At 33.5% G+C, this 16384-nt stretch overlaps 2 protein-coding genes across 2 annotated transcripts; one reads left to right on the forward strand and one right to left on the reverse strand.

The window, feature by feature from the left end:
• Positions 1-2699: 2699 nt before the first annotated feature.
• On the reverse strand, positions 2700-5992 carry LOC133880697 (uncharacterized). Its single transcript, XM_062319687.1, has 3 exons — positions 5768-5992; positions 5484-5590; positions 2700-3319 (listed from the first exon to the last, which is right to left on the reverse strand). The coding sequence occupies exon 3, from the start codon at positions 3309-3311 to the stop codon at positions 2715-2717; it is 597 nt and encodes a 198-aa protein (XP_062175671.1). The 5' UTR covers positions 3312-3319; positions 5484-5590; positions 5768-5992; the 3' UTR covers positions 2700-2714.
• A 5383-nt stretch (positions 5993-11375) lies between these two features.
• On the forward strand, positions 11376-12468 carry LOC133879924 (RING-H2 finger protein ATL70-like). The gene has a single exon (XM_062318737.1). It carries the CDS (start codon positions 11773-11775, stop codon positions 12271-12273), a length of 501 nt encoding a protein of 166 aa, XP_062174721.1. The 5' UTR covers positions 11376-11772; the 3' UTR covers positions 12274-12468.
• Positions 12469-16384: the final 3916 nt, after the last annotated feature.

The raw sequence follows: 16384 nt of genomic DNA on the forward strand, positions 1-16384 counted from the left end.
GGGATTATATGATTCTTCTGCAACAGATTTTACCCAGCAAACAGGTTTCATCAAGTATTTGTACAATTCTTCTGCATAAGGTTTTCAATAAAATAAAGAAAGGCGTTTTTTCTTGAACGAGAGCTTTAGAAATGTCTTAACAAAAATTGTGGCAATAACACTAGCTATTATATGTAACAACTTATATAGAATGTGACATACATTCTAGTGGCATATCTTGAATAACAACTAAGAAATGTACATAAATTAGAAAAAAAAAGCCAGAAATGCATGCCTCTTAATAGTTAAAGAACCTGTTTAAGAAGAAAAAGGAAAAAGTATACATAACCCTCTCAAACTACCATTTTATTGTCAATGTACCTCCCAAACTACCAATTGTGTCAATGTCCCCCCCTAAACTACCAAAAAATGTCAATGTCCCCCTAATGACAAAAATGCCCTTCATAAAATTATTAAAATAAAATAAAATAAAACTAAAAAATTATTAAAAAAATATAAATAACAAAAATTTATTCCAAAAAATAATAAAAAATTTAAAACTGTTTTTTATTTTTTATTTTTTTAAAAAATAATAATTTTCAGTTTTTTTTTCGTTTTTTTTTTCTTTTAAAAAAATTGTTCTTTTTCGTTTTTTATTATTTTAATAAAAACTGTTTTTTTTTTAATTTGTTTTATTTCTTTTAAAATAAATAAATAAATAAATTTCAGTTATTTTTTGTTTTTCTTTAAAAAAAAATTGTTCTTTTTCATTTTTTCATTTGTTTTATTTTTTTTAAAAAAATAAAAATAAATTTCAGTTATTTTTTGTTTGCTTTTTTTTTTTTTTTTTTTTTTTTTTTTTTTTTTTAATTTTTTAGTTTTAGTTTTAATTTTTTGAATTTATGAGGACATTTTTGTCTTATTCAAAAAAAAATTAAGGTCATTTTTGTCTTTTTGTTGGTCTTAGGGGGACATTGACATTTTTTGGTAGTTTAGGGGGGACATTGACACAATTGGTAGTTTGGGGGGTACATTGATAATTGAGTGGTAGTTTAAGGAGGTTATGTGTACTTTTCCCGAAGAAATTTTTTTTTTTGCTGCGAGATTTTATCTTTGATGCCGTAATATCACGTGTAAAATTAGAGATTTCCACTTGCGCTTTTATTGTATAAAGGTTGGGTGTCACAACTAAATAAGGAAAGTGTTTCATTTTGGAAAGTTGTATGTTTTCTCCATCTCCGTGGTCCTCATGGGAAGAGGAATGGATTAATTCCCTTCTCCCTTTTTCCTTCTTGTCTCTTGTTCTTTTTCTCATTATGTGTTTTTTTTTCTCTTCCCCCAAACAACAGCTTAGCCTCAGCCTCTGCCACGGGCCCCTTACATGCCACCGTCCTGCTCTCTATTTTTTCTCCGCTCCTTGCCGGCTGTTTCTTGAATTTGCAGAAGTTTATGGGTTTGGTTTTTCAAAATCAGATTTATGATCCTCCTTCCGTCCCGCCATTAGATGCGTCCCCCCACCGTGCTCCTGGGCCTTCTCACTTTCTGCCCCTCAGCTCCATCATCCGCTCTCCACGCGCTGGCGCGTGGCCTTCATGCGCCAGCGCATGGTTCTTCATCTCCTAAGCGTGGTTTGGCCGAATATTAGCTCCTCCTCCCTCATTTGCCGCTACAGTTGCTGTTTAGTGTTTTGTTATTTTTCCAGTGTTTTTCTTGTTTCTTTTCGTAATTTTCTGTGTTTTTTGTTGTTTAGGCTGTTGTCTCCTTGATTATATGTGGTCTGAACAATTTGTGACTTTTGTAACCGATTTTGGGTTGGTTCCTCTTTTTTCAGAAGTCCCTGATGTGAACTATGACAATGCATTTTCAGCTTCAATCTCTTTCCGATAATTGTTGCTGGTTTCAAGTGGAGGTTCAGATAGATTCGCCTTAATTTGTGCCCCATCTGCTTCTGTAACTGCATTGTGCAGTCATTTGAGAGGACTAAGTCACTTGTTTGACTCATTTTTTACTTTTTGTAATTATTTCTGCACTGTTTTAGTTTATGTTGGGGAACCCACCCCATTTTTTGTTTTTAGGATCATTCATTCCTTCTTCCCTTTTTTTTTAGTTTATATTGGGGAGCCCACCGCATTTTTTGTTTTTAAGATCATTTATTCCCTATTCCTTTTAGATCAGGAATGGAAAGGATTTTCCATTGTAACTTTCTTTTCTCAATCAATTAGGGAAAAAAAAAAAATGCTCGAACTAGGAAACCTTTTAGGAAAGACTCCTAATTTGACTAAAAATTGGTTAAGTTTGTTAATTAGGTTTGTAGGAAGTTATTTGAAGTTTCTAGGAGTTTCATGTAAAACAAATAAGCTAGGATGTAGTCTAAAAAATGAGCCCATTGAGGAAGCCTAGCCAAAGAGGAATCCTTGCATGAAATAAATTTTTGGAGAGTGAAAGCCCAAAGGGGACCAACAATCTCATGAACTTTAGAACCCTATAGTTCTCTATAAAAGGATGTAAAGGGCTGTTATGAGTTCTATGATGACCCTTTTTTTTTTTTTTTTTTTAAAAAAAAAAAAATTTATTTTATACAAACATAAATAAGTCATCATAGTGATACGACTATTTGTTGCTCAGCTAACATACGATATGCATCTTATAATATGTACCTGATAATCAGAGTTACATCTATATAACAAATAACATAATCAATGTGCAGCGGAACACATCAATAGCGGAAAACGCATCTATAAATAAGTAACTGTTAATTGTGGACACTCTCTAGAGAAATGGCCCTCTCGGCCACATTTATAGCACGCTTTAGATCCCTTACGACACACCCCTGAGTGTGGCTTCCCACACGTACTACACTTGATACACCGCAGAACACTGATATTGTTGTGGCTTGCAGAGGCATCCCCTTTTCCAAGGAGCCTAGAACCACAACCAACAGATAGTTTCTTCGACGGAGGGGAAGCAGGAGCTCCCATTGGCAGTGATCGTTTCCTACTTGCATAGTCTGTTGCCGAATGTCCATCACCTCCATCAAACATAGATGGATTGTGCCCACAGGTGTTGGTCGGTGTATGACCGATGGTTTCATGGCGCTCACCTTGTTTAGGCATAGCGGCCATCCAACTCATCATGAAGCCCATCATGAATTGTGCGGCATAGGGCCACAACTGAGCCATGTCGGGCATGGGTGGAGGAGGAGGAAGAGGAGGCAGCGAAGGAGGTGGTGAAGGTGGAGGAGGATGTGGAGGTGAAGGTGCATTACCACCACTTCTATTCACTGACCCCAGTTCCACATTGCGGTGTGCGACTCTGCGTCGTCTAGGCGGCATGGCTTTATCTGCACAGAGTTAATAAACAACACCACTCAAGACAAATGCATTACAAAATCCATGCAATGCACACAAGAATTTTCATTTATGCTTTCCCTATTTTTGTTGTAAGTTTTTAGAATCCCAAGGCTTTTTTGTTAAGGTTAGAATCCCAAAGCTCTTTTGTTATCCTTAGAATCTAATAAAACCCTAGACTTCCGCTTTTCCTAACCAACCATAGAGCTAATTGCTCTAATACCAGTGGTATGACTTTTTGTCACTCAGCCAACATATGATACACATCCCATAATACGTACCTAACAATCAGAGTTACATCTATGCAGTGGATAACATAATCAATGTGCAACGGAACATATATCAACGGAAAACACATATATAAATACATAACTGTTAATTACAACAAAAGAGCCATACATAAATCTATCTGTTTATGGCTTCACATAACATAGATACATGACAAAAGAATGGCTTTACAAAAGAATAGGTGACACAAGTGTCACAAGCCATATACAAAAATACACAAAAGAGTGGACAACCTGTGGTCTATCACATTACAACTGTTGTGTCGAACTTCAGTCGTAATAACCTAAGTACAGTGCTACGGGGTCATCATCTACAACAAGTGTACTTGTAGTCAAAGCATCAATGTCTGCATGGTTGTGGAGTTAACCACATCCACACAGGTGAAAGTATAAGTTCACCACCTCAACAATAAATTACTGAGGTCTCAGCGGTATAATACTCCCTAAGTTTTTGTAAAGAACCGATCTTTCATTTTTATCATTCGTTTACAATAACAACTACCATTTTTAGTAATGAAAATCCATCCCTCGAAAATATAACGTAGTTGGTAAAGTAAACACCGATACATCAGAAGTACATGAAAGCATACTATGTAGCTGTGAACATATGGATAAGTCCCAATCTCCCGCTTGGAAATATCTACATATAAACCAATCTAAAACATATTACTTTTATAATCGGTAGCACAACCATACATGTATGCAAGTAATCTTAAGCATATACGTACGTCTAAGCAAGAAACAAATGCATATAATCATGAAAATGCCATGAAACATCACATGAAACAATGCTATGCATGCTTATCATTTATTCCCTTTGTTTCCGTTTCTGGTTCTATTTGTCGTTTTGCATTTGCCAAGGGCCTTGAACCCCGGTCTTGTTTATTACCGTTCTCCACGCTCAAATACCATACTTTTACTTTTTCATGATTATGCCTTTAAACACATACTTTCTTATAAACATAAACAATTTCACATGTCATCTTTCTCAAACAACTTGCATAACTTAAATCCCAACTGCAGCAGGCATCAAAACATAATTTAAATTCCAACCGCAGTAGGTATCAAAACTCATCAAATCATATTTCAAAACACAATTTCATATTCATAATCTCAAAACACATAAACATCATTGACATAGTTCAACATACTTGAAATTAATCAAAACATTCAAAACACATATTCAACGTATTGTTGGTTCGATATGAAAACAACATAATATTTCATTTCTATAAAATACTTATAGCATAGTAACATTATCTTAGTGAGTAGAATACTCACTTTGGCTGCGCAGATATTGGGCTCAATTTATGGATTCCTAGACAATGACTCTCAATGTAATAGTGCATTCCATAATGCAATAACACATATTAAACTAAATTCAAACACTCTTAATTCTAAACACCCCATAGGTTATTTGTTTGTTTTAAGAACTCATCACTATAGCACCCTATGTAATTTCTAGGGTTTACTTATACATAGAAACATTCTTAGGGTTACAAATAAAAAAAAATCTCCAATTTATACAAATCATAAATTTTAGGACCTAACCCCATAAATACCTATTTTTCATGGAGCCCATAGATAACCTAGGATTAATTAACACTCTAAATGCAATTAATACATTAATTAATAATCTAGGTTTAAACACCTAAAAGCTCCAAATTTAACACACTAATCAAATTTAAGGTTTATGCCCATACTTCAACAATTAATAAAACTGAAGTTTTAATTCTTTAATCCAACAACCTATGGCTTAAATAATGTATAGGAATTCACTATATATAAAAGCTCCAAGCTAATTTTAGGGATTCAATCTAACACCCAAAAATTGACCTAACTTAGGCAAAATTAGGGATTACGAATTTACCTTAGAAGAATCGGTAGATCAAACCTTTGATGTTGATAATCGCTATTCTAGGCTTGAAGATGATGGAAACTTTCACTTAGAAGCAAGACCCATGTTCAAAGCTCCAGCTTCACGTGAAAGAGTAGAGAAAAGTGAGAATTTCAGAATTTTTTTGGCTCACCAAATCAGCCCCCATACTCTTTCTTATGCACTACCATGGCTAATTAGAAGTGCAAATTCAAGTTTAAACCATGATCTACCTGAAAGGGGACGAGATCGAGAGCAAAAGAGAGTTGAGAAATTACCTATGGTTTCAAATTTCAGCCCCTTTAAACCCTTGTTCTTTGTCTTCCCCACGAAATCCAGCCCTTACCCATTGCCATGCCAAGCCAAGCTTATGTGGAGAAGAGATGAGAGTTGAGACTTGAGAGGGAGAGATGAGCCTACGGTTTCTGGGTGGAGAGGGAGAAACACCCGATCGAGAGCTGCAGCAATGTGTGTGCGTTTGGGTGAAAAAAGAATAGAAAAATGTGAAGAAGAGAAGTGTGCTGTCACGGCCAAACAAAAAAGACAAAGGAAGGGACGGTGGAATTTCGAAAATGCCCCCAACTTTAAGTTCATAAAAAAAAACATTAAATAGACTTATTTTTACTTAATTATAATAAATTCATTAAATAATTTCTTGGACATTACGAGCTCCATAAATTTGTTTAATCTCTAAATAAAATTAGAGGTAATTATATTTTTCAAAAATACCCATATATCATGGATAATGTTACTTTTATTTACAAATAATTTTTGTTATAAATAAATGTTTGCTAAAAATATGTATTTGAATATATAAAAAAATGCAAAAAGTAGAAGAATAAACAAGTTAACTGAAACTCAAAATAAATTATACAGATTTATAAGAATATATAAAAATAAACAATTTAGAAGAATATAAAAAAAAAATGCATTTGAATATATAACTTACCCTGCCTACGACTTGAGTGAGTAAAACTCACATGGATCGATACTTGTTATTATCTTTCTCCGCATATCATGATTATTTTGTGAACTAAACATGTATGTTTACAACTCACAATAAATGCACTTTTGATTACTGTGAACTCTAATTTTCAGTAGCATATGCTCCAATTCTTTAAGTGAGAAAGAAGTTGGTTGTATCAGTCAGTCTAGATTAAGATAAGACTTAATTAGATAAGTTTAAAGTAATTCTCTTGATTCATACCAAGGAATTATGGTTTGACTGCAAAAGCTGGCTGCAGTTTGTATTATGCGCACACAAAGATTTAAAAGAGGAAAATTTGGTCGAGAGATTTGGCTATCTTGTAGTTAATTTATGATTCTGAAAGTAAGATTGAAGCCAAATTATCTTCGTTCAGTGGATCTTGTCACCATTCAGAGTATGCTGCCTATTTGGGTCACTTCAAAGAATCAGTGTTTTTCCAGCAATGCTACGTGGGAAGACCCGAAGACATAACGAATAGGAAATTGAAGGTTGAATGGTCACTACAAAATAGCTGTTATTCTTTGGCTTTAGCTAATCCCAAAGAAGTTTTTAATATTTCTAATGGAGAGAAGTTACTGAGCTGGGGTTCCGACCACTGGCTCAGCCCGAGGTAAGCCCGGCTAATGGTGCATGAACTGGGATACCCTGAATCTAAAAAAAAAATAAGTTACTGAGCTGGGGTTATGGTGGGGATGTTTCTTGTGCTTTTTGCCTGGCTGTATTTTTAGTGCTAGGCTGTGGAAGGCTCTTGTGCAGAAAAGCTTGTTTCCTGGCCCATCTGTCGAATGGTCTGATATTGTGAGCCTTGGTACACAAAAATGGAGGAGTAAGAGCTTAATTACTGGCAAGTTTGTGCAAATTATGCTTGACTGCTGTTGTATACCACTTATGGAGGCAGAGCTGGGGAGCAAATTTTGAAGGCTGTGGAAAGAAGAATTTAGTAAGTCTCATGGGAATATTGCTCTTTGTGTAAGCCGGGGCTTGATTTTGACAATCTGCATTGATAGTCAGATTAGGTTGGCTGCTTCTTTTATTCGTAGTTAGGTCCGTTTGAGTTTGTGATTTTAATTCTAAAAATTGTAGTTTGGCTTTTAAAATCACAGTTCAACTTTTAAAATTTTACGTTTTTAAAACAGCATCTCCTTGCCTGCGATTTGAAAACTATATAATCTGCGTTTTCATAAAATCTCAATCCAAACGATTTATTTTTTGTGATTTTGTTTAAAATTGTACTTTTTGTTCACGAAATCGCAACGCCGAACACACCCTTAGTGTTGTAATGTGATTGTTTACTTCTTTTGGGTTGTGAATGGGGGGTTAATTGTTAGACTGATGGTTTGTAATTGTGGGGGTTTATGTTGTTTTAGCTGTATTGCTAGAACTGTGGTTGTATTTTTTTGTTTTGATCAGTGAAAATAACTTATTCATAAAAAAAAAATAAAAAAATAAAAAAAAAAGAGGAAATTTTTCAAGCAAAAAGGTGACTTTAGAAGTTGCAAACATGGATGATTCCGCACACAGAAGCAGTACCTCAAACAAGGTCAAATTAGGATTCCCCTGATTCATGTACAAAGAAATTATTGAGAAAAGAACATGAGAAGGGAAAAAAAGAAGAAAGGAATTGAGTCACACAATAAAAAAAAAAAAAAAAAAGAAAAAAGAAAAAGGAAAATTTGGTAGTCACACTACTAGAAAGAAGAGGGAGAAAAAGAGTCGCAACTCAAAAGAAATTAATAAACTTTGTTTATTCATCATTCTAATCTGTCTCAATTGGAGTAAAAAGAGCATTTAAATAGATGCCGACAAAACCTTAGTGTAATTTGATTGGTTTTTAGCTAAGCTCATTATTAAATTATAAAATATTACAACTTTCAAGAATTGATTAAAAGATAATTAAGTAAATACTAATAAACTAAATAACTAATAAATCTTAAATAAAACTAAAGAACCTAATTAATTATGTCTTGTCCCGCGTCAAGCTGCACAAGCAGCATTTCATCATCAGTTAAGTCAATGGAATGCCAGCAAGTTAACTGATGAGACTGTCTCAGACATCCCCCATATATATCTTCACTCTAGCCTCCAGTGCAGAAGCTACAGCTCAACTGGCACACAAACCTTTGTTTAAATGAAAGAGGACTTTCAAGACTAGGATCTCCATGGGGAAGGCTGACAACTATTATCAAAAAGAAAAAAAAAAAAAAAAAATTCAAATTTTGGCCAAGAGATTACTCGATCCACAAAAATTCTTTTGACATTTTCAGTGATGTTTTGGCAAAGAGAAGATATTATCAAGGGGTTACATTCCAGAGGTTTAGGAGGGCACTTTCAGGAGAGACAAGATTGTGATGCTTTTCAAGGAGAAGTATTTTGGCCAACTATTTATTGAGATATGAGCCAATACATGAATAGATGCCGAGTATGTCGAACATACATGCAAATTTATAGCTGAAGCATTCTTGTAGTAGTTTTTTTTTTTTTTAAAAAAAAAAAAACCCAAGCCAAATCCATTGGGTGAAAAGTCATGCATGGTCAAGTTCTTTCCAACCTAGGAGGATGATGTAGTGCCATAATTAATGGGTTATTTGATTTTTGAGAAAGTATTCAATTGACAACGTGCCTTGGAAGTTTTAAGAGTTGTTTAGAAAGATGGTCTTTTTTTATTTTTTATTTTTTATTTTTTATTTATTTTTATTTTTAGAAAGATGGTCTTAATCAATGTATTTTCTTTTCCATTTAAGTTTAATATTATATTTAGCATGTGTGAGTTTTCGTTTGGTTAATTATAATATTTGCATTGATTTGCGAAATGTAGTTTGACTGTTGGCATTTCTATTAATTATAAATAAAGGTTGTTATTTCTTAATTAAGTCTATATATTATAGCGGAGAGGTGGGAGTCAAATTAATCAAGTCATTTTGTATTAATATATGAATAGCTCTCTTTTATCTATTTCATTTTCTTATTTTCTTATTGTATCTCTGAATTTTTTAATTCTCTCTCTTTCCCCCTCTTCCACCCTCATCACTATTGCTCAAAATATCAATTAAGGACACCATTCTCGGTTAATATTAGGTTGCAATTTTTTTTTTTTTTTTTTTTTTTTTTTTTTTCATTTACATGTCATATAAACGAATAATTGTTTTAACAGTTTGTTTTATATAAGAGATTACAAAAAGCACCATCATCGGCAGGCATGGACCTATGTATGTAGATTAAGGGACGCCATGGCTTCCTTTAGTTTTTTTTTTTTTTTTTTTATTAATTTAAATATTTATATGTATTTTTAGGCTTAAAAATTAGGCTTGACCCTAGTTAAAAAAAAATTGACCTTTCATTCATACTTTAGCTCCTCCAAATGAAAAATCCTGATTCCATCTTTGTTTATTGGCACACAAAAACTAAAACCTTCTATGAATTTATTTACAACTAGAAATAATAATAATAATAAAAAAATAGTATTTGAATTCGACTGAAATTAATCGTTAAATACAAAAAATTTAATCAACATAATACATCCCTTTCTAATCAACATATATACTACATCACTCTCTAATAAAAGAAAGAAAGAATATTCACTATCGGCGAGCCCTGTAGCTCCTTTCTTAATTATAGATTCCCTGCCTCTGGTTGGCAACGTGTGACCACTATGTTAACAATAAACAACCTAAAGTAAAAAATAATCAAAATTATTTTCAATTTTAAGTCACATTAGAACACTTTTTTGAACAAAATATGAAAAAAAAAAAAAGAAAAAAAAAAGAGAAAGCCTTCTAAAAAAAAATTAACAAATGGAACAATATTCTTAGACATGCCAAAAGTAATTATAAGGAAAAAATATATATATAAAAAAAAAAAACCTCCCTAACTAACAACTGATTTTAGAATAGTTCTTTGAATTTTCAAGTGCACTAATGTGTCCCCTCAAACTACTAAAGTGTGCCAAAAAGATTATTTTTGTCGGAATATTCCTATAATGTCCTTAGTCTCTTAAAAATTAAAATAAAAAATGAATAAAAAACTATTTTTTAAAATAAAGAAATTTTAAAAACTATTAATATAAAAATAAAAAGTTAAAGAAATTAAAAAATTAAATTTTTTTAATTAAAAAAATGAAAAAAAGAAAAGAAAAAACAAGATGAAAAGGGGTGGTTGCCTCGATGGAATTTAACTACAGGGAGTGATTTAGTTTTATAAATGAATATTTTTAATATATTGATATTTTTTTTTGTATGAGTGACACATGTCATCATTTTATTAGTGTTGATGTTGACATTAACAAAATCTGTCAAGTATTTTGGTGACTAAAATGACTAAAATGTTATTTTTTTACATACCTTGAAAACATTTGAGTTATCTTTTATATTGTACGTAGTGATCGATTTGTAATTTATGCCAACCACATAGATTAATTTTACATTTTTTAAAAAAAGTTCTAAGAGAATAGGGGTATTGTAGGAATATTTCGACAAAAGTGACATTTTTGGCACATTTTGGTAGTTTGATGGTTCACATTAGTACACTTGAAAATTCAAAAGGTTATTCTAAAATCGACTGTTAGTTCAGAAAACTTTTTTCATGTTTTTTCCTAATTAACTTCTGCGTTCCATTCTAACTTCTTCTTCTAAAATCGACTGTTAGTTCCTGAAGCTTTTTTCATGTTTTTTCCTAATTAACTTCTGCGTTTCATTCTAACTTCTTCTTTTTTTTTTTTTCTTGGGAATGCAAAATTGATAAAGATGTTTTAATTAACGTGACACACGTTTATTTTCAATAAGTAAGCATGCATTAAACAAAAAGTGCACTAACAACCAAACGTGCCAATATTATTGTACTTGGCCAGGATTTATCTATAGCAGACCTCAAAGTATTGAAGTCAGAGGGATTTTTGTTTTTTTGTTTGAGGATTTATCTTATTTAGCAAAATGATTCAAACCGTTGACAATCCTCAGATAGTAACTACAACGGTAGCAGAAACAATCCCCAGATAGCAACTCCCCATCTTTGCAACCTAATGATCGATGCACCTCCCTCTTATCTCTTCAATGTATTTGCTTCCTTTACTGCTCGATCGATCCGCAGCGTCACACGTTTCTTCTCATACCCAGATACAACCCTAACTCATGATCCTCTCTATATATCTCTCTCCCTATCCCTCTGACCAAGAAACCAAAAAGAAACGCTCGTGGCAAGGTGTACGTTTCAGAGATCTAGTTGGGACGAAGCTTCAGAATCGATCATATATACCCAGAAGGCTCGTTGTGTTTGTGTATCAAATCGAGTAGATCGAGGATCATGAGTAACAGCAGTGTGGATTCCTATGACGACCCAGAAAACATGAATGGGTTTGCTTATTCCTTCGGATTCTCCATTGGCGTCGTTGCTGTAATCGTCATGATTACCGCGGCTTCCTACTACTGCACCCGCAGGCATTCACTCAGTGAGCCTTCCAACCATGGCAACTCCCTTACAAGCACCGAACGTTCAGACTCTGTGATCATCGATGTGGGACTCGACGAAGCCGCTCTCCGTAGCTTCCCCAAGTTTCTTTACTCCCAAGCCAAGCTCCACAAAGGCGACTCAACCGCTTCCTGCTGCTCCATATGCTTGGCGGATTATAAAAACACTGATATGCTTCGGTTATTGCCTGATTGTGGTCATCTTTTCCATCGGAAGTGTGTGGATCCTTGGTTACGGCTGCACCCTACGTGTCCGGTGTGCCGGAACTCTCCCGCCCCGACTCCTCTGCCAACTCCTCTCGCGGAGATTGCTCCCTTGGCGGGGCGACGAGATTGAGGGACTATAATTCTCTCCCTTTAGTCAATATTAACATGTCGATCTTTAAAAAAAACAAAACAAAAGACCGCGACAAAATTGAAATGATAGCTGAATTTTAGTTGTATGCTCTTGTTAATATCATTCAACTTTATGTTTTTTCGTTATATTATTAGAGCTCAACACCAATGAAAACATTGGGATGATTTAATTTCCTGTTTTTTTGTACAAATGATAAATCATAAGAAACAGCAAACTTATTAGCAGCTGATTTCATGTCTGTAGATTTTGATTCAGGTCACTAAAAAAACTCGAAAAAAGAAGAAGAAAATATTGCTTACTTGCTAGACTTCGATTCTCCTGCTTAAAGAATTCCCAGCAATCATTTTCGAGTAGAAAAATGGAACAAGTAAAGGATTTAAATTGAATTATAAAGAAGTGGCGGCTACGTAACATATAGAAGAAATAGTCAACTATATACGTGAAGAAAGGCCAAAAGGGGGCGGTAAGCCGACAATAGGCATTAAGCCAAATGATTTGGGATAAATGAGAGATCGATTCTGATGCCATACAGGTAACAGGTACAACCAATAAACAATAAAATATATTTAAATTAGGAGAAGATCGGAGAGAATCTAAATTTAATATATATATTTGATGTGGATAACTAAGATGTGTTAGGTAGCTAGCTAGGCACCAACTGATGCAACACATACTTACAATTACAAGAAAAGATAATAATAATAAAGGAAAATAGAGTACCCAGCCGCCAATATAGGTGAAGTAAGGAAGTTAATTTGTCCAAACTATGTGGCCGGCTACTCCTTTTGGGTTATTGAGTATATCACACACACACACATATAAAAGGCCAAAACTATATACCCTTAAGCTTGGGGGATGAACTTCCAAAATTAATTTTTTACTCTTATAAGGATTTTCATTTTTTAGTTCGTCCCGGCCCCTTCATTTCAAATCCTTGTTCCTCCTCAATATATATATATATATATAGCACGCACTTCTTTAAAATGGTGACAAATCGAATCAAAGCCAGCCCGCTTAACGACATCATAAGATGTTGGGGCGCTAAAACATGATGTGGGCTCTCATGAAGACGTTAGGAGTTTGAATGAAAAAGATTGTAACAACTAACAATGAACATGGCGCGAATTGAACAAGCGGCCTACGAAGTCTACACAAGTGATTCTATATATGAACTATGAAGTGATCGATAAGATAAATAAAGCTTCTGTGTAAGAGAAAGTATAGTCAATATTGTGGAAGGCTCCTGTATATTGGAGAGGACAAATTAAGATTTTACACATCTTTACATCTTGTGTGCCACCCTTTCCAGACAAATTGAGAAAATATTAAAGAAAACGATTAGTAACTGTTTATTTTTTTTTTTTGGGTTGAAAAATTATAATTTAACCTCTTAAATTACTAACCGTTTTACAAGTAGACTCACGAAGTGCCAACAGTTGGATTTTGGCTCCCAAACTATAAAAAAGTTTCAAAAATGCACATTTTGTCGAAATATGCCTATAATATCCTTGCCATGTGTCATTTTTCAATTAAAAAATTATAAAAATAAATAAAAAACTTTAAAAAAACAATTGAAAATTAAAAAACTAAAATTTTATTTTATTTATTTTTTTTTTTTAAAAATGAGTGTTTGGCCCAGACCCGCGCCACCCCCAAACACCCATTTTCTTTTTCTTTTCTTTTTATAAGAATTAAATGAAAAATAAAATTTTAGTTTTTTAATTTTTATTTTTTTTTAATTGAAAAATGACATGTGACAGATGTATTATGTACATATTTCGACAAAATGTGTATTTTTGAAATTTTTTAGTAGTTTGAGGGGCCAGAGTTTAAGCGTTGGCATTTTGTGATGTTACTTGCAAAACGGCTGATACTTTGAGAGGCTAAATTGTAATTTTATTTTATTTTTTTGTAATATTTGAGACGAGTAGAAGTACTACCATCGAGCTATATGAGGCAACTGGTTAGTTTACTTCATCATATTTCAAGTTCTTTGGAAGTTTGGAACCTTACTCATCTCCCACCTCATAAGAGGCCCATTTATATTAGTTGTAAATGGGTCTTTAATCAAAATGAAGTACAATCCAAATGGCTCGATCGGTAGATCGAACAGTATAAACCCTGGTTGGTAAACAAAAAGAAATTAAATGCCTCGATTATATACTGAAACATTTGTCCCTACCTATCACTAAAATTGTCACTGCTGATCATATGCTGCTTTTCCTTATGATCGACCTCAATCAATTTAGTATACATCACGACAATAGTATGTCGAATTTTTTTCTAATGGTTTTCTGTGAATTATGAATTATGTAATTAAGATCTATGGAGCAATTAGTTACAAGTACATTTTGTGCAACAGCCTTTCCTATATGAGAGAAAATGATCGATCCCACGATCGCGAACCAATCTCACCTGGGATCTAAAGATCCATGGTTTCCATTTGTTGTGAAGATCACTAATTAATTGGTTGAAACACCGATTGATGGACCTCAATATAACACATTTGCAGCCGGTTGGAATGTATTTTGACAACAAGGTGGCAATCCACATTATTCAAACCTTTAATGTGCCTACCACTTTGCAGTCCAGAAATCTATTCAGTAGAGCTCTTGGTTCGTCACAGTTCAGTTATCTACTTTGGCAATTAATTTGGGTATCATCAGTATCAACTCTAACTTGAGGGTGAGTGGGGTGGGGAGTGTTAAGGATAGACATCAAAAAAGACAACGTACACCCCAAGAATCAAGCAATCCCGAACACACCCTCAAATATATATATCTTTAGCTTTGAATTGCATTTTCCTATATAGACCTCCCTCCATAAATTTCGAACAATTTGTTTTTTCTTGTCTGGAAATTGAATTCAGAATTTTATATTGGAATCATCGCGTTGAATGCATGCGCAGGAAATAAAACAAATGGCAAGTTGATGAAGGCAAGCACATTGAGCTTTCTTTAATTTTTTTCTTTCTTTAAATTTTATCTCTTTTCACTCTACTTAATTAATAAGCAAGTTGACTAGCTAGTTGAATGAAGAGAGAGGTAGAGTTCAAGTGGACATGTTTTCGGTAATGCAATTAATACATGCATCTGATCGATAGTCAACGGCATCGATCAAGCTGATCGAAGACAACTTGTTTAAATTTTCTTAGAATCTGTGTGGTAGGAACCAAGTGCTCAGGTCCAACCTTAATTTCTACCATGATATAGTAGAACACGTAAAGAGCGGCAATAAAACTAATAAACAAAGGCATGGAGCTGACCGAGAGGAACACAAATACCAACTTAATTGGTCTTTTCTTTCATGATCTACTTTAATTTCTTTCACCCCTACTCAATATCCAAGTTGAAGCAAAGATAGAGAAAAAATGTAGAGTTAAAATGTTTCATGTAATTAGGGTTAACGATTTTTTATATATATGATCAGCAAATTCAACACGAAATTAATAGATTTAATTTGGATTGAAGGCCGAGTCTAACCCGTTTAGCTACACCTCAACACAATCTAAACTTGATACGTAAACACGAATTGTTATCCTTAATTATATGCAACCAAGCCAAGGCCCTTGGGCCGGCCAACTATATATGGTCGTATCAATATCTTAATTATAACATTGTCAAGTCTTTGGCCTGCCTATTTAAGATTCTACTTACATAAGCGTGAAGTTTGGCTTTCCAGCTGTTTTCTTTTATTCTATTTTTTGTCAAAATTTCAACTGGTATATGCTTGTAATATAGATATATATATTTGTTAAAATCATGATGCATGTCCTTAAATATTTCTTATGATTGACTCATGGAGTATGGCTACTCAATTCATGACTAAATGGATGTACCTTTCGGATGTTAATATGTAAGCTCATACGTACTATAGTCCTAATTAAAGTCAAATTAATGAGTTTGATAATAAATTAGAAAAATGGCATGCAATCTCTAATTAGTACCATAGTTCTTGACACTTACATGTACCATACATGATGTAGGGCACGTACAATATGAAGGTGATCAGAAGGTCAATTATTATTGTCTAACTATTTAATGAATATATTTTTGTACGTAGTAATCCAATTTCTTTTATTTAGAGGTTT

The sequence above is a fragment of the Alnus glutinosa genome, chromosome 10 (genome assembly GCF_958979055.1).
Source record: "Alnus glutinosa chromosome 10, dhAlnGlut1.1, whole genome shotgun sequence".
NCBI lineage: Eukaryota > Viridiplantae > Streptophyta > Magnoliopsida > Fagales > Betulaceae > Alnus > Alnus glutinosa.

Bases quoted from the DNA above. Each gene is read 5' to 3' on its own strand.
- LOC133880697 (XM_062319687.1), bottom strand. From the start codon at position 3,311: ATGCCGCCTAGACGACGCAGAGTCGCACACCGCAATGTGGAACTGGGG.
- LOC133879924 (XM_062318737.1), top strand. From the start codon at position 11,773: ATGAGTAACAGCAGTGTGGATTCCTATGACGACCCAGAAAACATGAAT.